Consider the following 20,209-nt stretch of genomic DNA (forward strand, 5'->3'; position numbering starts at 1 on the left):
ACATGGAGTGCAGCATCTTAGAGAGCTATTGTCCTCTTTTTGGATTCTAAGGGATGCTCCTCCCCAGTAATACACACTTCTCTGCTAGACCACACCAGGTCTAGACACTGCTGAGCAGAGTGGAAAGCTACCAGCCCTATTGTGCTGAACCAGGCAAAGAAACCGCTTCAGAAACAAGAAGTCCTACTCCAGTGGGAGAGGGCTGGGAGGCCTGGGTCTCAACCTCCTTGTACCTGGAATGAGTCCTGGCATCAGAATTTCCCTTTCTGGCACTGAGAAAGTGAGCACCTGGTTAAGTAGAGAATTCCAGGGCCTCCTACAGTACCCAGGCTGGCTGTAAGTTCTTGGCACCAACCCTCCACCACTCCCTGCTTTGCTCCTCAAACTGGGTGGGATGGGGAGCAAGAGTCTCTCTGGCAGTCTCAGGCTTTCTTCCATACTACTGCCTCTTTTTCTAGAGTTTGATCTCTGTTGAAGGATCTCTTCAATTTCTCCATATCACCCTGGCCAATCCAGAACCACTGATTAGGAGCAGATGCTGAGTATATACTGGTTTGAGCTGGGGTAGGGTGTGTGTGACTCATTGATGCCACCATTCTTGTCAAAAGAGCCATAGTTCACCAAGGGTCAGGTCTATACATAGCTTTTGTCTTCACACTCCATAATTGATTTTGGAATTTTATTTAATCTCTGAGCCTCTTAGTTTCCTCATCTGTACAATGAGGATAACATTAGATCTCATGAGTTACGGTATCTACAGTGTCCAATACAGTGCCTAACACACTGAAGGCTCAATACAACGTAACTATTCTTTTCCCTGGGCTTAGGTGCCATTCCCCAGACTTAACATCTTTCAGGGTCCAGTAAAGCTGTTTACCTTATTCCCCAAAATCATCGAATGGATGGGTGGGGGAGGCAGGTCTACAAGGGTAATGAAGTTCTAGGAGATTGAAGGAATGAGGGAGGGGACTGGTACCAAAGGGCTGGCCAGGAAGAAAGTGTGAATGTTGGGATTGATTGGGGAGGCAGCTTATAGATGGGCAAGCAGGTAGTTTTAGGCAGAAAGGGTTTCCAGAGGAGGGCAGAAGGTCTTGGGAAAAAGAACAGTCAGGAGGGTAGGGGAGGGCAGAGAGGGGGTGGTGGGGACACCCAGGACTGAGGAAATAAACAAGGGGAGCGCCACCACAGGGGTGGAGGGTAATGCTGCTGGGAATCAGCCCCCTCAGACTTTCCACTGCGAAGCGAAACTGTAAACCCTGAAGTGTGTTGGGGGGGGCAACGCGGAGGGGAAGTGGGGAAGGTGGAGGGAAAGCAGAAGGACAGGGGCAAGGGCCCTGGGAGCAGCAGACCGGCCTCCCAGCTCAAGACATTCACCTTGCCTCGCTCTGCTCTCTGCCACCGCCCTGTCCCATTCCCTGGGACCCCCCTCCTTCACCCCCTACCTGTCCCAGCCCCCAGCTGCCTGATCTGGCCAGCTTTCCTCTGGATTCCAGCCTTTGGTCATTGGTTCCTCCACTCTCTGTCCCTGTCCCTCTTCCTCTGGGTTCCCTTCCTCCACCTCCTACTGTGCAGAACCTTTCTTTTGGTAGGCTGTCTCTCCCCACTTTCTGATCTCTTCCCTTTGTGGGGCTCATTGTTGCCCAAGCCTAAGGGGAGATGGGGAAGGACCAGGTTCTGGTCTTGCTGCTTCTGCAACTGCTGTGGGTGGCTCCAGGTAAGGTGGGGATGACCCTCTGGGGGGGCTGACCTCCAGACCCACAGGAGGGGGTCGGCAGGGATCCCTGGATGACTGCATAGAAGCCAAGTTTCTTAGTTTGGGTGGATTCTTCTCATGCCTTGCTTGGGGCAGTCCTTCAGACCCCAAGCCTCTTCAGGCTCCCCTTTGTCAGGGAAGGGGCAGAACCCTTAGTCTTCTCAGGCTCCTTCTCTACTCCTAAGTCACTTGGCTCATGGCCCCTTCCTTTTCCCCTTGGCCTCTTTTTTCCTCCCCAGTGGAGACAGCAAGGCCTGGGGCAGAGGTCCCAGAGGTGTGGACCCAGGAGGGGGCTCCTGTCCGGCTCCCCTGCAGCCCCAAAATCCCCCTCCAGGATCTCAGCCTTCTTCTGCGAACAGGAGGGGTCACTTGGCAGCATCTACCAGACAGGTATGCACCCCAAATACGGGAAAACAGAACTCCCAAATGCAGCAGTAATGGTATCCAGACTCATAACCTAAGGCCCAAGCCAGCCCCCAGTCCTCTCCCCTGAGCTGTCAGTCCCTCTAAAACCAGTGGCCTGCCTTCCCTGCCACTCTGCCCCTCCTCTGCAGACTTCTCCCCTCATCCTTGCATCCCACAGGTTGCTAGCAGGGGATGTACCGGCGCAAAGCGAAGGGGGACGGGGACAGTTAGTGGTCAAAGATCTTCCCTTTGGGTGGGCTTCCTTATCCTCAAAGTATGGCGGGACTGCATCTCCCCTGAGCCTTCTTCCTCTTTAAGGTCTCCATCTGTCTCCCCCGCGCCTAGCCGGCCTCCAGCCCGGGGCCCGCGCCCAGTGGCGCCCGCCCCCTACACGATGCTGAGGCTGACTCCCGGGGGCCTGCGCAGCGGGCGGCCGCCGCTGCAGCCCCGCGTGCAGCTGGATGAACGCGGCCTCCGGCGCGGAGACTTCTCCCTTTGGCTGCGCCCAGCCAGACGCTCCGACGCTGGCGAGTACCGCGCGGCCGTGAGCTTCAAGGACCGCGCCCGCACCTGCCGCCTCCGTCTGCGCGTGGGCCTGGCCTCGAGTAGGTGGGGGCGGGGCGAGGGGAGCCGGGTTGGGAGGAGGACGCCCAGTCCTGCGCCGTCTGGAGGCAGGAAGGGCTGGGCTGAGACTGTTCTTGTAAGGATGCGCTCTATTTTCTCCCAGCAAGCCCCCAGAAGGGTAGCGGAAGGAGATGGGAACTGGATTGCTAAGTGGAAGGTGCCCCCCAAAAACACGTGTATGTGTGTGTGGGGGGGGGGGGCTGTGGAGAGATTGTATCACCCCTTGAGCTTCCCTTCCCCCACCCACAGTGGGAGTGCCAAAGTGAAGGAAGGGAGGCACCCCTCGTGGGGGGAGGTAGAGTGATTCATTTCAGACATCTGTAGCTCAGGAGTTGGGCTTAGTGGGGATCCAAAGGCAAGGCCTGGTGAAAGGGAAGAGTAGACCAGGCCAAGTAAACCTCGAGTCAGGGGAAGTAGATAGGAGACTCCGGGCATCCATTTTAAATGCCTCCAGGAGCCAGGCACTGAACTGGGGGCTGGAGGCAGGGGTGGAGGTGGGGGGTGAATACAAAGAAATCGACATTGTGGTGCCTATTTCCAGGAGCTTCCAGCTTAGTTGGCTGCTGTGTTGGAAAAGTTTTTGTGGTGGGTCTGATCAAACCTTCTTTATCTTGCACAGTGACTGTCCATCCCTCATGGTCTCTCAAGACCAATGATTGGGTCGTTTTGAACTGCTCCTTCAGCCACCCTGACATCCCAGCCTCGGTGCACTGGTTCCAGGGCCCAAGCAGAGTCCCTGTTCGGGAGTCCCCACATCACCACTTGGTTGGAAGCTTCCTCTTCTTACCCCAAGTCAGCCCCTTGGACTCTGGGCCCTGGAGCTGCATCCTCACCTACAGAGATGGCTTCAATGTCTCCATCACACACAACCTCACTGTTCTGGGTAACTCCTCCAGGCTGCCTTCACATTTGACCACAATGCCTTCCTGTCCCCCTCTCACCTCCCCCTGACTTATGGGTCCCCAAAGCAGCTCTTCTGCAGTTAATACCACCTATGATTGCTCTGTCTCATGGTCTGTCTTTCTCCTGTTGCAGTCTTTCGGCTACCTGCTCCTGTTGTAGACTTTCCTTTGGCTATTCAGCCTCAAATACCAGCCAGCCTTTGGTCTCCTGCTGGCCCAGCCTACATCCTGGTTTCTGAGCCTCTTCGGTTCATCCACCTCCTTCTCCTCCTTATCACTCTTCAGAGCTGGACCACCTCCTTCAGTCTTCTGCTTTCTTTCCAGCCCCTCTGTTATCTCCCCATCTCTGCTTTAACTTTGGGTTCCCTTTTCTCTCCAGATCCAGAGCCTCCAGTCCGTCGGACAGTGTACGCAGCAGCAGGTTCCCGGGTGGAGCTGCCCTGCCACCTCCCTCCTGGTGTAGGGACCCAATCTTCCCTCATTGCCAAGTGGGCTCTTCCTGGGGGAGGCCCTAGCCTGCTGGTGGCTGGAGACAATGGCAACTTTACTCTTCAACTAGAGGCTGTGAGCCAGGCACAGGCTGGGACCTACACCTGCTGCGTCCACCTGCAGGCACAGCAGCTCTGTACCACTGTCACTGTGGCAGTCATCACAGGTCAGCTCTGTGTGGGGAAGGAGCAGCTTCCAACCCAGGGGAACTGGGACAGATTGGGAAGCTGGGCTGAGCAAAGACTGAGCAAATCCGCCTCATGCCAGGCCATGGGCACAAGTGACAGAGGCTTCCCTTAGTGGCCTCCTCCTTTCTCGCCCCCATATATAAAGAACTGAAACTGAAAATCTTCCCTGAGTCACTAGATGAATGTTCCACTTTTCTCTAAGGGGATCCCCTGCTCTGAATTGGGGGGAGGGTCTGAGAAGTTAGAAGGAGAGGTGGCAAGAATTTGAATGGTTCAAAAGGGGTGGAATCAATTTCTAGAATCCTTGTCTTACTTTGGGGTTAGGTCTTGGGTTAAAGTTGTGGGAAGTGGCCTGGACTTGGGAGGACTTAAAGCAGTCCTTTAGTCAGCAAATATTTACTGATATGGGCTTTCAAAGACATTGTAAAACAAATACTCATTTTAAAGAAACTCGGAAAATGTATGAATTGATTGGTAATTCCATCAATTACTGATTGCAGTACTTACCTATGGCCACTAAATAGTAGCACCACATAGTAGGTGCATAATAATGTCTGTAGGTTGAATGAATAAGTGAATATGCCAATACGTAATACATCTTCTGGGGCAAATGCTATATTTCCACATGCTTCCTGGATATTTCTACGTAGATATTGTAGTCACACCTCAGCCTCACTCTGAATGCCATCTTTTTCCTCATTCCCAATCCTCTTGCTGACTTAGCCTTCCTGTGAATAACTCTACTTGTATCCCACCCTACTCACCCTGAAACCTGGCCTTCCTCCTTCCCCCATGTGCAGTGAGTCACTAAAGCCTTCCAATTCTTTCTTTCCAAAGTCTTCTTGAAGGTCCAGTATTTTGTGTCAGTTCCCATGTTATGTCATGACAACTCGATGGGAGATGTTTTATAGAGAAAGAACTTTTCCAGTCACACATCTGGGAAAGTGACAGACTCAGGCGCTACACTCAGGTGTCTGTGTCTCCAAACCTTCAGGTTCCTGTACACCAGGCTCAGCTCAATGTCCTTCACCATTTGTCTCCTCCTACTCAATCTGTCTCTCACTGTTCAGTTTTGAGATGCTCTGACTCTAGATCAGTTGGTCAGTTCACTGTTCTCCAAACATTCAGGAAGGACGCAATTCCATTCAGGGGGTATCTCAAGACAGGGGCACTGATGTGATTCAAATTGTAGAAGCAGGGAAAATGCAAAGTATTATTGGGGGCCACTCATCTGACAGATATTGGGGGTTCTGAGCATTTGACTGGACAGTAATGTAAAAGAATCTGAGCCCTGGCCAGGTAGCTTAGTTGGTTAGAGCATTGTCCTGATACACAAAAGTTGTGGATTCCATCCCCAGTCAGGGAATGTGCAGGAACATACTGATGTTTCTCTCTCTCTCCCTCTCTAAAGTCAATAAAAAAAATAAAAGAATCTGAAATAATATTTGTTATATGATCCTTCTGGGCCAATCTGAGTTTGAACAGTTCCCTGAAGGCTGTAGGGAGCCTGGAAAGTTTTGGAGCAGCAGAGTGGTCTGACCAGAACTTTGTCTTCATAAGGTTAATTTGGCCATGACCCTGATCTCCTCCCCTCAAACTCACCCAATCAGAGCCCAGGGGAGTGCTATGTGATTGAGACTTGGGAGTTGAAATTATGGTGTCAAGTAAGGGGGTCTGAGTACTCAAAAGGTCTCTTCTAATGTTTTCAGTGACTGCCAAATCCTTTGGGTTACCTGGCAAACTGAGAAAACTGCTTTGTGAGGTGACTCCAGCATCTGGACAGGAACGCTTTGAGTGGAGCCCCCTGGACAAGCGGTCTTGGCGGAGTTCCCCAGGACCCTGGCTGGAAGTGCAGGAGGCCAGCTTCCTTTCCCAGCCCTGGCAGTGCCATCTGTACCAGGGGGAGAGGCTTCTCGGGACAGCTGTATACCTTACGGAGCCGTCTGGCCTAGGTCTGAGACCCCACAACACCTCAGCCCCAACTACAGACCAGTCATCTTAATCCAACTTGCAGAACCTCTCCACAGCCCACCCAGCTTTTTTTTTTTTCTAGTTAAGGACCTGACTTCCAGCTCTTGTCTAGTTCCTACCCACTTCTGCCACTAAGTAGCTGAATGATTCTGGACAAGTCCCTTAAACTCTCTGGTCCTCGTCTGCATCTGTAAAATAGGAGGGTGTGGCAAGTTGCTTTTTCGGCAGTAACCCTATGCCTAATCCTGTACTTTCTCCTTAGGTGCCCAGCGCTTCGGGAGAGCCCCCGGAGCCCTGAAAACAGCTCATCTCCCTCTCTTTCTCACTCTTGGTGTCCTCCTGCTCCTTTTGGTGGCTTCAGCCTTTGGCTTTCACCTTTGGAAAAGACGGGTGAGCCAAGGACTCCCTTCCCCCTGCCACTGGCTTCAATTCTCCCCAGTCCAGAGTGCTGTCTGGCATCCCTTTCTCAGGAAAGGTGACTAAGATGGACCCTGATCTGGCTTTTAGAGCCCCTTCCCCTCTAGGGAAGCCCTTGTGTCTGAAGAACCCAAGGGGGGCTTGAAGGGGCTGAGAAAAGGCCTAGGACCAGATGGGGAAGGCAGGGGGCTGAGAAAAAATAGATGGACCCAATATCCTCCTTATTCCCTTTCTCTTCATCGTTCTCTTCCTCCTACCCTCCACGTATTCCTACAGTGGCGACCAAGAAGATTCTCTGCTTTAGAGCATGGCATTCACCCACCTCAGGCTCAAAGTAAGATAGGGGATCTGGAGCAAGAACCAGACCTGGAGCCAGAGCCAGACCTGGAGCTGGAGCCAGAGCTGGAGCTAGAGCCGGAGCTGGAGCCACAGCAGCCCTGACCTGGAGCTGAGGTAGCCAGTGGATCTCCATAGCTCAATCCAAATAAATTCCCATCAGCAGTAAGCCTGAGTCTGGCTCCTTCTTGTCCAGGGGAGGTTCTTGTCTCTTCGGACCTCTGAGGGTCTCTTCTCCCACCCCAGCCTTTCAACCTACTTTCCCCAGCCAGTCTCTCTTATCTTCTCTTTTCTGTTCCTGGCTTCTCCATGATTCTTTTTGCCTTGATCTCTTTCTTACTGTCTTTCTCCTGGGTTGCCCTTTTCTGTAGCTCTAGAAAGCTCTTATCCCTTACCTCCACAGCCCTTTCCTCTGTCCTTTAGCTCATATCGTGCTGGCTGCCCTGGTTTCCTTTACATTTTTATTCCTCTGGCCCACCCACCACACCCCACATTTGGCTCCACTTCAGCACTGTCCTTGGCCCTCTAGCTTCAGTGCGCGCATGCGCGCTCACCACACACACACACACACACACACACACACGCACACGCACACGCACACCCACACGCACACGCGCGTGCAGTAGCCGTGCCATGTCAAGTCCTCCTGAAGATCAAGTCTTGCAACCTTTCTGCGCTGCTGGCTGAGGTTCCTGCCTGCCTCCCCCCCTGCCCTCCCTTCCTAAGCTCCTGGGGACCTGTCTGTTCCCAGGCATGAGAACACACTGCCACCAAGTGGTCACTGTTTGTCACTCACCACTGAGGGTCACTGGGTAGGCCTGAGCAGGCCGGAGATCAGCAGTGCAATGGAAAGGTGGACACATATCCTCACAGGTAGGCACTGCCTTTGTGGGGAGCCCTTGCTATGGCCTGCATATGAGTGTGCACCCAGCAGCTGTCACATGCCTATGTACCCACCAGGAGAGGGACTGAACAATATATGCCCTGGGACACAGAGCCCTGCACCCAGCAAGGTTGATTCAAGTCTGACAAAGGAGAGTGCTGTGAACAAAGGCCCCACGTGGGGACAAGAACAGTCAACAAGACAGCTGGCTACTGCTGCAGCTTTGGGAGTCAGGAGACCTGGCTTCTGATCCCAGCTGTGCTGATGTGATCAGAGTTACTCTCCCTGAGCCTCAGCTTCCTCACCTTTTAAATGGGATAATGATAATAACCAATCAAAATGGGCTATTGTGAATACTGGATAATAAAAGGGCTTGGAAAACTGTGATGTGCTCCACCCATGGGATGTACTTGTCTGATCATCCATTTGTGAAGGAGGAAGCAGGCCTGCTCAGGTGATGCCAGGAAGGATATAGAAGACCCACCAGCCTGCCTCTCCCCTCGCTCTGTCTTTCTTGGAAAGAACATTTATCTGGGCCATGCAGATCATCGTCAGCAGAGCGCACTCAGAGCAGCACCCCCACAGTGACCTAGACCTCTGCTTGCAATGTGTGCAGGGCTCTGGACTTTGGCTGCAGATAGCTCTGTCAGGGAACTTTACCCTGGACAGAAGGGAAAGAAAAAATTGAAAGGGAGTGGAAGCAAATCTGCAGGAGCCCACATGTTTCAATGGGGCAAGGGTTTCCTGGAAATTTCTGTGGGTGGCATTTTTCCTTTCTACATTTCCTATGCCCTTTGGGCTTATGAAAGTAGTCATCGAGGATTCACCAGCATCTATGCGGGGACTTCCCCATGCTCCTCCACAAAGGGGACAGGGAGGGGACAGGGGCAGAGTGAAGGGCCACCTTGTTCACCCACTAAAGAAGTGAAGAGCAAAGAGTGGAAGGAAGAGAGGGCATGGGACTTGTACATACAGTGATAATTTTATTAATTTTTACTCCCTTCCCTATGAGATCTCTCCTAGGGGGTGACACACCGGCTCCTCCCTCTCTCCCCTCAAAGCCCTAGCAAGATAACATCCGGCCCTTTCATGTCTTCTTAGTCCTTACAGGGAGCTATGTTAATTCATCCCACACTGCCAGGTTTATCTGTGAACCAAACCAGTGTTTCTGGCTGGGGACCTGGACAAGGAAGGGGCATCAATGAGGCAGGGAACTCAGTGCGACCCGCAGGGAATGGGAGAGGGACCATCTTAGGTCCTGATTAAAAAGGAAGGGGTATATTAGTTATGCATTGACACATAATAAATCACCCCAAAACTCAGTAATTTAAAACAATAAATATCTCACATGGTCAGGAATCCAGGAACAACTGAGTTGAGTAGTTCTGGGGCAGGGTCTCTTGTGAGGTTGCTACCAAAATGTGAGTCCAAGCTGGAGTCATCTGAAGGCTTGGCTGGACGAAGATCTGCTTCCAAGAAGGCTCCTTAGGTGGCTGCTGGCCAGAGGTGTTAATTCCACCCCACCTGGGCCTCTTCTTAGGGCTGCTCCTGAGCAGCCAAGACAAAAGCTATCATGCCTTTATAACCTAATTTGGAAAGTGACATACCTTCCCTCCTGCCCTATTCTATTGGTCACAAAAACCAGTGCACTGTGGGAGGGGACAACATAAGGGTGTGACCTGAAGGAGGTAGGAATCACTGGGGCCATCTTGTGTCATCTTGGGCTAGCATAGGAGGAACAATGCCTGAAAGAGAGCTAGACCACAAGAGAGGAAGAGATATCTCTGAGTACCTCCACCCCCAGCCCTACATGGAACTGACAGCCCCCCGATTGTCCACTGTCCAGAAGTTCTGGAGGCCAAATGAAGTCCAGAGTCTTGCCAAGTCAAGTGTGTCAGGCTAGAGGCCATGCTGTGCTCATCCAGACCTGTGGTCACATTTGCCAGTGTGTCCACTCTTCTGACCTTGGTCTTCTTATCTTTATGGTGCAGGGCAGGCCCAGAAAGTTCCCGATTTGACCTCCCCCACCAGGCAAAGGTGTTAGAGTGCAGGCCTGGACCCTGCTGCTATCCCTCTCACAAAGGAGGTGAGCAAGGAGTTTAGGTGTCCTTGCTTGGGCCCACCCCAAGGTGGAGTTTGCCCTTTGAAGGGCATGGGGTTGGGGTGGGGATGAGTTCTATCTGTTTCACCCTGCGGCTGACAGTTTATCCAAAGGGCTGCAGGTGCCAGCTGGCTGAGCCCGGGCTGGGCTCTGAAATTTGCCTGCTCATAGCTCCCATGGGGTGTGGGAGGCCCAAGAACCACCCTCTGATAGTTGCAGGAGATGGTCATGACACTAGGGAGAATGTGGCCAAGGTGGAGATGGGTCAGCCCTCCAAGACTCTACTTCCCAGAGAACAGGCTCTGTGGCCCCTCCCCCACACCCTCGTCTTTAAGCCCTGCCCCCAACCCCCTTTGCAGAGGGTGTCAGTGTAGCTGCAGATGTTTATGGTAAGGAGGCCACCACAGGACTGCACCTGGGCCTTCCAACTTCCCTCCCACAGGCTTCCACAGGCAGCCCCACCCCTTCTCCAAAAGCTGGGCCTTCACCACTCTGTCAGCCTTAGTGAAGGCTTCCCCCTGCTTTCCCTCCCTTTCTCCCCACTTGACCTCCTCCCCTCTTCTAGTCTGGAGACAGAACCCATGCGGCAAAAATAGCTCTGTACCAGGAACAAGAGACTTCTGGAAATCTCCATGCTCCGTGCTTATAGTCCTATCATGAAGCAAATAGCTTAAGTTCAGTTTCTTCTTCTGCAAAATGAGGATAGTAATACCTACCAGAAGGGTTTGGCATGTGCTAAAGTGTTTTGAAAATGGAAAATCACCCTATAGATATGAGGGATAGTGGTGACGCTAAGCCTCAGAAGCCCCAGATGAGGTTGTCAGCCTCATATCCCTGCACCGGTATGGGAAGATGGCTTTAAGTCATTATCCTGGACTTCCTTAATGAGGAAGAGAGGAAGTGGGATGAGGGGGACAATCCAGACATTGAGGTCCAGGTAGAAGTTCAAATTTCAGCTCCACCAGTTATGGCCACCAGCTCTGTGTGTGGCCTTCGGCAATTTTATTAAACTTTCTGAGCCTGAGCCTCAGTGTCCCTACCTGTATGGTCTGCAGAATAATGTTTATACCCTATTAGTGTTGTAAGGATTAAATATAATATACAGCCATATAAAGCACACAGCTGTTCAAAATGTTCAATATAAACTTGTTTTCTCTTCCTCTTTGGAAATCCCAGAGAGAGAGCTGAGTTCTTGGAGCCTGTTGACTTTTGGGAACTCATTTTCATAGGTGTTCACCGATCACAGACCCAAGTGTCACATAATCCATCTTGATCATCAGGTGCAAACTGTGAGCCCTAAGCTAGACCCAGCCCTTGGAATGCTTTGTTTGATTTACCCAGTGTTAAAACAAAACAAAACAAAAAAAATTAGTTACCAACATTAAAATGAGGAGATATTGTATAAATGTCTGGTTTTCCATCTTCTCTCAAAATTTTGGCAGAGCTGGCAACTCTGAGTTCACATTCAGGTACAACCTCTACTATCAACTCAGCTGCAGTTGTGTGATTAGTGGCCATTCTCATTAACTGCGGCAGGTACTCTCTAGTTTACCTCAGTCCCCACCCCTCCCTATTGTTCACAGCCAGTCTGCTTTTCTCATTTACATTACCTGGCAGGCTCCTGTAGGCATGTAAGTTTGTGATTCAATCTAGTCCCTCTCCATTCATTCACTCAAAAAGTATTCAATAGCTCTGGCTGGATGGCGTTGTTCACTGGAGCATCTTCCTGAAGCACAGAGTTTGCCAGGTTCGATCCCTACTCAGGGCACATACAGGAACAGATCGATGTTTCTGTCCTCTCCCTTCCTTCTCTCTACTGTCTTCCTCTCTCTCTCTAATCAATAAAATAAACATTTTTTAAATTATTTTATTTTATTTTTTTTACAGAGACAGAGAGTCAGAGAGAGGGACAGATAGGGACAGACAGGAATGGAGAGAGATGAGAAGCATCAATCATTAGTTTCTCGTTGCGACACCTTAGTTATTCATTGATTGCTTTCTCATATGTGCCTTGACCATGGGGCTTCAGCAGACCGAGTAACCCCTTGCTCAAGCCAGCAACCTTGGGTCCAAGCTAGTGAGCTTTGCTCAAACCAGATGAGCCCACGCTCAAGCTGGTGACCTCGGGGTCTCGAACCTGGGTCCTCCGCATCCCAGTCCGATGCTCTATCAACTGCGCTACCGCCTGGTCAGGCTAAAATAAACATTTTTTTTAAAAATTATTCAACGGTCAGGAGCTAGGAAGAGGGAGAATAGGGAGTTAGGGTTTAACAAGTATAGAGTTTCAGTTGGGGAACATGAGAAAGTTCTGGAGGTGGATGGTGGGATGATTGTACATCAATGTGAATGTATTTAATGCCACAGAACTGTGCACTTAAACATGGTTAGAATGGTAATTTCTATGGTGGTATGTATATATTTTATCACAACAAACTTAATATCAATAAATATCAATAAAATTTATATATATAAAAGATTTGAAAAGTATTAAGGGTCTAGCAGGCCCTAGGCACTCTGCTGGTACTAAATAAGACAGAGGCGGTAGCCATTCTAGTCACTAAACAATAATTTCATAATCCTTACTTGGACAAGTGCTTCCAGGTGAGAAGCAGCACAGAGTACTGGAAGATATTACTGCAAAGATCCTGATTTCAGCTGAGGAACTTCAGTAGTCTTCTCAGGCTATGAGGAGAGGTCATGGGTAAAAGATGGTCGAGCCCAAATCCAGTCTCTAGGGTACAATGTGGAGTCCCCTCACCTCCCTCACCCCTCCAGACTCCTCTCAGGTGAGAATCAACTTCAGTCTCATGTAAGCTTCTATTATGTTGAATTTCCTTTTACTTGTAGCAGAGCCCAATGCTTAAGAATACACACTTCCCATGGAAGTCTTTTTCAGTCCCCCAATTGAAGCAAACTTCCCTGTGATAAGCTCTTTTAGCACTGTCTGCTTCTCTCTTTGTAGCACTGTCTAATCATCATGAAATTGTTGAGTGTTTAGTGTCTACGTCACAGGCTAGAGCAGTGAGCATGTCTAGTTTACCTAACATCTCCAGCACTCAGCAGAGTACCTTGGGTCTGGTAGACACTTAACACTTGCTGAATACATGAATGAATGGAGGAACCAGACTAGATCAGGGTTATAAACTTAAATGCCCATCGGAGCCTGCTAGGGAATGTAAATGAGAAAGCAGACAGAGGGTGTCTGCATTCCAGCCTGCAGTAAGGGAATGAAGGCCTGAGGAAGGACACCTACCCTCCTATTAAGGGTATCCTCTCTTGAAGGACATATACCCTCTTTTAAGGTGTTCTTTAGAAGATGTACCAAACATTTTCACTTATATCCATTAACTACAATTGTCACTTAGCCACATCCAGCTGCAAAGGAGGCTGGGAATTATAACTTAAATCTGGGCAGCCATGAGCTCCACTAAAAATCGAGGGTATTACTAAGGAAGAAAAGAAAACAGACTTTGGTAACAATGAAGGTCTGTGCAGAGAGATGATTAAGATCTGAAGAATGAATTAAAAATTTCTAGATTAGTGGTTCTCAAAGTGTGGCCCATGGGAGTTCCTAAGACCCTGTCAGGGTTTGTGAGGTCCAAAATCAGGTAATTTTCATTAAAATAATGGAAAGTTTTCTGTATGTTGACATTGCAATGATGTTGCAAAAGCAATCTGGGACAGATGCTTGCTGCCTTAGCACAAACCAAGGCAATGGAGCCAAATCATACTATAGTCATTGTAGTCTTCACTGCCAGGCACTTGCAATTAAAAAAGGAAAAAAATGTTTCACTTAAGAATGCCCTTGATGAAGCATTAAATATTAATTTTATTAAAGTTCAACCCTTGAGTACATTGTATAGAATGAGATGTAGCACTTCTCATTTGTTATGAAATGTTGTAAAAAGAGAAGTGCTTCTGCCTGACCAGGCGGTGGCGCAGTGGATAGAGCGTCGAACTGGGATGCGGAGGACCCAGGTTCGAGACCCGAAGGTCACCAGCTTGAGCGTGAGCTCATCTGGTTTGAGCAAAAATTCACCAGCTTGGACCCAAGGTCGCTGGCTCGAGCAAGGGGTTACTTGGTCTGCTGAAGGCCCGCGGTCAAGGCACATATGAGAAAGCAATCAATGAACAACTAAGGTGTTGCAATGTGCAACGAAAAACTAATGATTGATGCTTCTCATCTCTCTCCATTCCTGTCTGTCTGTCCCTGTCTGGCCCTCTCTCTGACTCTCTGTCTCTGTAAAAAAAATAAAAAAAAAAAAAAATAAATAAATAAATAAAATAAAAAAAAAAAGAGAAGTGCTTCTGCTGCAGATGAAGCCCAATAGTTGTCTCAAGTGGAAACACTGTATTAATTGTTGGAGTTGCAAGCTCAACTAGACATTTTTTTTTCATAGTAGGGGAATGGCATGATGATATGTGCTTATTTAAATTTAGGCTGCTGTGCAGAGGATGTCTTAGAGGAAGAAGAATAGAGAGGCTGGGAGACCAGTGAGGAGTCAAAGGTGATCGTCCAGGAAAAAGATGATATTGGCACCTTGGATGGGAATGGTGGCAGTAGAGTAGAGTGACTTGGATAGACTTCAGAGATATTTAGAAGATAACATCCACCTGACCAATGGTGGTGCAGTGGATAGAACATCAACCTGGAACTCTGAGGTCACTGGGTTCAAAACCCTGAGGTTATGGGCTCCCCAGTTTGAGTATGTGGTCACTGGCTTGAGTGCAGGGTCATCAACACCATCCAAAGATCACCGGCTTGAGCCCAAAGGTCACTGGCTTGAGCCCAAGGTTGCCAGCTTGAGCAAGGGGTCACTGGCTCAGCTTGAGACCCCCTAGTCAAGGTATGAATGAGAAGCAATCAATGAACAACTAAAGTGAAGCAATGATGAGTTAATGTTTCTCTCTCCCTCTCTCTCAAATTATGCCCATATTTTTTGGCTTCTTCAACTTGGTGGGTGGCGAAGCCCTCAATGAATGAGAGATTTGAAGGAGAAGCAGAGTTGCAGGTATAAAAAAATAATAAATGAATTTGTTTATTTATTTATTTAAAAACAATACATACCTTCATTACATGAGCTATAATAGGAAGAAGGGGGATTTATTTGCCTTTCTGGCCTTGGTTTCCCTTGGCTGAACTCCAGCTCCTTGCCATCTAGCACAGAACCATTTGCCTGCCGCTCTGGCCTGGTATTGAAGTAATGTGAGCAAAAAGCTTGCCCTGCTGGAACTCCTCCTCTAGAAGGCTGCGGATGTTGCCATCCTTTTTTCTTTTACCATATTTCTTCTAAATTTTCTTTGATTGTTTTTCTTCTTTAAATTCTATTCCTTCTCAGGAATCAGCTTGGCCACCTTCTTGTGGCTGGGGGGCAGTGAATAGTGGGGCACTGTCAGTGAGCACAATGCCGCTCATTATTAAGGTCTTGATACAGACTGGCTGATTGTTGGATGCATTGCAGACAGCATCAGCAATCCCTGTTTTGCGTATGTAACACTTGGAGTCCCAGGGAAAGTGCTCATGTCCAGCCTCAAGCCTCGGTACTTCTCCCCACATGCAGACTGTGTGTCGGTGTAGGGCTAAACTTAGTTTTGGCAGCAGTGTGTCCCAGCTCATACTTCTACTTCTTGTGGTGGGGCTTTTTCTTGTCCCCAGTCTTGCACAAGTGCTTGTGCATGAGAAATGGAGAAATGCACATGGCTCAGTGCTGACTGAAAAGAACAAAACAGAGTCACTTTAAAATGGAACCGGAGCTGTTATGCGAGAGGCACGTTGCCCATCTTATGCCTCAAAACTTTGGAATGTTATAACAGGGCAAAATAATTTTTGGACTGGGTGGGCCTAAAGCAACATTGTGTCCCGAAGAACTGTTTCAAGGATAATAAGAAAGCAGTTATTATGACTATTGGAGTGATGACTACTAGACTGAAAATTAAAAGCATTCTTTAGAATAAACATCATTATGTTATGTTATCTGCACCAATAGAAATGCCTTCTTTGTATTGATGTAATTGTTCACCTTTCCTTTCTTATAAATGCCCCTTGTCTTTGTCTCCTAATTGGAACATTATTTGGGTTTCTGCTGGAATCAATGCTTCCCAAATAGCTATTCTTCTGATCTCAAATAAATGCTTGTTGCTTCTCACATGAAAACATTTTATTTATTTATTTGTTTGTTTGTTTTTCCAAAGTTAAAAGCGGGGAAGCAGTCAGATTTCCGCATGCACCTGACTGAGATCCACCCGGCATGCCCACCAGGGGGCGATACTCTGCCCAGCTGGGCCATTGTTTCATTGCAGCCGGAGCCATTCTAGAGCCTGAGGCAGAGGCCATGGAGCCATCCTCAACACCCAGGGCCAACTTTGCTCCAATGGAGCCTAGGCTGCAGGAGGGGAAGAGACAGAGAGGAAGGAGAGGGGGAAGGGTGGAGAAGCAGATGAGTGCTTCTCCTGTGAGCCCTGACTGGGAATTGAAGCTGGGACTTCCACATGCCAGGCCAACGATCTACCGCTGAGCAAACTGGCCAGGGCCTAAAACATTTTTAAAAAATTGTTTAGCCTGACCTGTGTTGGTGCAGTGGATAAAGCATTGACCTGCAATGCTGAGGTTGCTGGTTTGAAACCCTGGGCTTGCCTGGTCAAGGCACATATAGGAATTAATGTTTTCTGCTCCCCCCTTTCTCTCTCTCTCTGAAAAATGAACAAGTAAAATCTAAAAAAATTTTTTGTTTATTGGCCTGACTAGGCAGTGGTACAGTGGATAGAGTGTCAGCCTGGAATGCTGAGGACCCTGGTTCAAAACCCCCAAAAGGTCACTGGCTTGAGCACTGGCTCATCTGGCTTGAGCATGGGCTCACAACTTTAAGTGTGGGGTTGCTGGCTTGAGTGTGGATCGTGGACATGACCCCATGGTCACTGGCTTGAGCCCAAGGTCATTGGCTTGAGCAAGGGGTTGCTGGCTCAGCTGAAGCCCTTTGGTCAAGGCACATGTGAAAAAAGCAATCAATGAACTATTAAGGTGATGCAACTGTGAGTTGATGCCTCTCATCTCTCTCCCTTCCTGCCTGTCTGTCTCTCTTACAAAAAAAATTACTTATTGATTTTAGAGAGAGAGGAAGGAAGAGAAAAAGAGAGAGACAGAAGCATTGATCTGTTTTTGTATGTGCCCTGACCAGGGATTGAAACCACAACCTTTGTACATCAGGATGATACTCCAACCAACCAAGCTATCTGGCCAGGACTGTTGCCTCTCACTTTGAAAGGTCTTTTACTTTAGGGTAACAGGGTAGCAATATGCAGATGATAAGATTGGTTTAGGACAGTTGACTTTGCTATGTCTGGTGAACATCCAGGGAGAGATGTCCAATGGGCAGAAGGATATACACATCTGGAGCTCTTGAGAGATAAACGTTGAGGGTTGGCCAGGAACAAAGGCCCAGAGGGAAAGAGTCTGGTCCCTGGTCATTCTAGGTATCTCCAATATCCTCCTTTCCGCCAGGCCCTTTTTGGTGCCTACTCATGAACAAGTGCCCGCAGGGCCCGGGAGCAAGCTGCTTTTGAGGTCTTACCACAGCTGTTCTCATATGCCCTCTGCTCGCCTCCCACTTCTTTCCCTGAAGCCCAGGCCAGACTGCAGTATCACAGACAGAATCTTCTTTTCGCCACCTAACAAAAAAGTGCAGTGACACTTTTTCTTGCCACCCAACAAGAAGCCTATGACGCTCTGGGCAGCCTGATTCTGCTTAACTTTTTCCCTTGACTTTGGTATTTTCACTTTGACATCTTCTCCAACAGGCTTGGGGGTGGGGACCCCAGCCCCAGATGGTGACGTTGGGGCCCGGCCCAGGTCCGGGGTGTGGAGGAGCCTCACTACTGGGCTTCCTGTTTCTTCGTTACTTGCAGCTCTGCAGGAGTAGCAAGCACTCTCCCCAGTGGGCTCCTGGTGCCAGAGCTCCCAGCCCTCACATAGGCACACCTGTGCGAGAAGCAGACACAGGGGAGACAAAAGACACAGGCCTAGAGGTAAGACTCAGCTTCATTCCTTTCTGCAGGTCTGGGAAGGGGAGGAGAACGTGGCAGCAGGTGCAGTGGAATGTACTAGACTCCCAGGTCTCTGCCCACAGCTCTGGCCACCTTCTCTTGTTTTCATGAGCAGTGATCTCCCTTTGGGACTGTGAGCCTCAAGAGGCCAAGGACTATGCCAAACCCCTCTCCGCATCTCCACCATGTGCAGCTCAGTGCCCAGACCAGGAGCTCCTCAGAGGGGTGTTGACTCACATTGCAAAATCAGAGAAAAAGTGGGAACTCAGCCCTCAGGCTGAGAAAGGCAGTGGAAGGCAATTAGCTATAGGAGTGGAGAAGATGAAGACAGGGAGAGGGAGGAAAAGAGGAAAGAAAGAAGAAAGGAGTGGGAAAGAAATAGAACAAATATTACAGAGGGAGGAAGCCTATAAAAGATAAATGAAAAAAGAGGAAACAAAGGAAAAAGCCAGAAAAAGAGAAAAATAGAGAAAGAGAAGTAGAGGCAATTCTTTCAAAATCAATTTGCCAATGACACAATCACCAAAAAAGTCACCCCAAAAATCATTTGCAGCACTTCATAAGGCACATGACTGATGCAGCCTCTGTTAATTATCTTTTCTGTTTATATGTGTTTTTACGTTTTTGTCTACTTTTATGCATTTTTAGGATTTTTGAAATGTATAGCTAAAGGCATTTCTCTTTTAATTAGCTTTAAAATGATTAATGAAATGGAAAAGCTCAAATTCTCAAAGAGGGTTGAAATTGAGCATTACATACGAAATGCTGTAAAAATGATAGATGTGCATTTTTAGGTAAATACGTCACTGGAAAAATTGGCTCTAAGAGAATTGGTTTTAGGTGTTTTAGCTGCTCTGGAAAAGGAAGCTAGAGGGTTAGAAAAAGATATGCAGACCCCTCCCCTACCCTGGACTTGGTCAGGTGTGGGTAGCACTCAAGATGCGATACCCCTCAAGATGCGATACCTTGTACAACTCCGCACCTTAGACTTCTTCTCTCCTAAGACCTCCATGGCCAGCCGCATACCCAAGGCGTCCTCTGCCTTTCCTTTGTAGACATGTCCTGAGAGAGGATCCTCCTCAGTACCATCATATTCCTCAAAATAGAAAGACCCCACCCATTCTCCTTAATTCAAAGATTTTGTCCTTGGTGAAATATCTCCTCCTGAATGTCCTGCTCCTGTGGGGTAGATATTTAATAGTATGAAGCTGAGAGTGGAACCTGATAGGGGAGATCACTGGTTTTTTTTCATGTTTTGACAAATAATTTCTTGGGCTACACTAGATTCTGTAGGGTTATACAAAATGGCCGCCCTCTTAACCTCAGATGAGAGAGTTCCCAGAGGTCAGGGCCAGAGACAACTCACCAGATGACTTTGCTCTTTCAGTGTGGAGGCACTTGTATAGAAGAAGTCTACCTTGAAATAAAAGCTCCCCCACCAACTGCTTCTAGGCAGAAGCCTCTCAGTGCCTTAGGCCTCAATCCTGGCCATAGTGGTGAGGTGGCCGTGAGGGAGTTAGGTAGACCAAGGACCTTGCACACTTTAGACACTGAATAACGAAATAAGACGTTGTTGAATGAAATAAGCTTGATGAGGGTGGGTGCTGGGAGAAGGCAGATGGGAGCCTAGGTTTGTAAGGCTCTAAGGTCGAGCTCTGTTCTGCACCTTTCGGGGGACAGGGGAAGGAGGGAGGGCACGGCTCCCCCAATGTGGGCGTCTGAGGCCAAGGAGAGGATGGCGGAGGTTGCAACCACCGAACCACAAGGGTCCCTTAGAGGGGTCGTGATATCTAGGAAGTTTACATGAAACCAGTCAGCAGTGGAGAAGGTGTGTGTGGCGGGGGGCACATCCGTGGCTGGGCTTGAGGGAGCTGGCTGGGGACCATGGGGGGAAGATAAAAGTGCCTGTAGAACCACAGGCTTTCGCTGTGGTGGGGCTGTGCCCTCTTCCTTTCCCCAGCCTCGCTCCTCTTCCCATCTCAGGTGCCAGGGTGAGGGCAGCAGGAGCCTCAAGGGCTCTGAATGTGCACTGCGTGTTTCCATTTTGGTCTCATCGCTCCCTTGTTTTCTGTCTCTCTTTTGGTCGACTGCACTATGCAT

General features: G+C 49.0%; 2 protein-coding genes across 8 annotated transcripts in view; both read left to right on the forward strand.

Annotated features, from left to right (window-relative positions):
- Positions 1-20,209, forward strand: part of CD4 (CD4 molecule) — a 57,712-nt gene that overhangs the window by 12,093 nt on the left and 25,410 nt on the right. For 3 of the 5 annotated variants that reach the window (XM_066358064.1, XM_066358059.1, XM_066358072.1), the window contains exon 1: positions 17,955-18,091. The exons of the other annotated variants lie outside the window; for them this stretch is intronic. The gene's annotated coding sequence lies outside the window, so the exon portion shown is untranslated. Of the gene's footprint in view, positions 1-17,954; positions 18,092-20,209 lie in introns of those variants that run through there. 5 annotated transcript variants of the gene reach the window in all.
- On the forward strand, positions 1,320-7,241 carry LAG3 (lymphocyte activating 3). 3 transcript variants are annotated; one of them, XM_066361242.1, is made up of 8 exons: positions 1,320-1,714; positions 1,993-2,143; positions 2,477-2,763; positions 3,402-3,665; positions 4,064-4,339; positions 6,071-6,313; positions 6,595-6,722; positions 7,026-7,241. In XM_066361242.1, exons 1-8 carry the CDS (start codon positions 1,657-1,659, stop codon positions 7,188-7,190), a joined length of 1,572 nt encoding a protein of 523 aa, XP_066217339.1. In that variant the 5' UTR covers positions 1,320-1,656; the 3' UTR covers positions 7,191-7,241. The 3 variants fall into 3 exon arrangements, with proteins under 3 accessions (XP_066217339.1, XP_066217340.1, XP_066217341.1); XM_066361243.1 differs by having other exon boundaries at positions 2,504-2,763; XM_066361244.1 differs by lacking the exon at positions 3,402-3,665.

The sequence above is a fragment of the Saccopteryx leptura genome, chromosome 1 (genome assembly GCF_036850995.1).
Source record: "Saccopteryx leptura isolate mSacLep1 chromosome 1, mSacLep1_pri_phased_curated, whole genome shotgun sequence".
Taxonomy (NCBI): domain Eukaryota; kingdom Metazoa; phylum Chordata; class Mammalia; order Chiroptera; family Emballonuridae; genus Saccopteryx; species Saccopteryx leptura.

Coding starts and splice junctions, on each gene's coding strand:
- LAG3 (XM_066361242.1), top strand. CDS start 1,657: ATGGGGAAGGACCAGGTTCTGGTCTTGCTGCTTCTGCAACTGCTGTGG. Junction 2,144..2,476: donor TGGCAGCATCTACCAGACAG/GTATGCACCCCA, acceptor TTCCTCTTTAAG/GTCTCCATCTGTCTCCCCCG. Junction 4,340..6,070: donor CACTGTGGCAGTCATCACAG/GTCAGCTCTGTG, acceptor TAATGTTTTCAG/TGACTGCCAAATCCTTTGGG.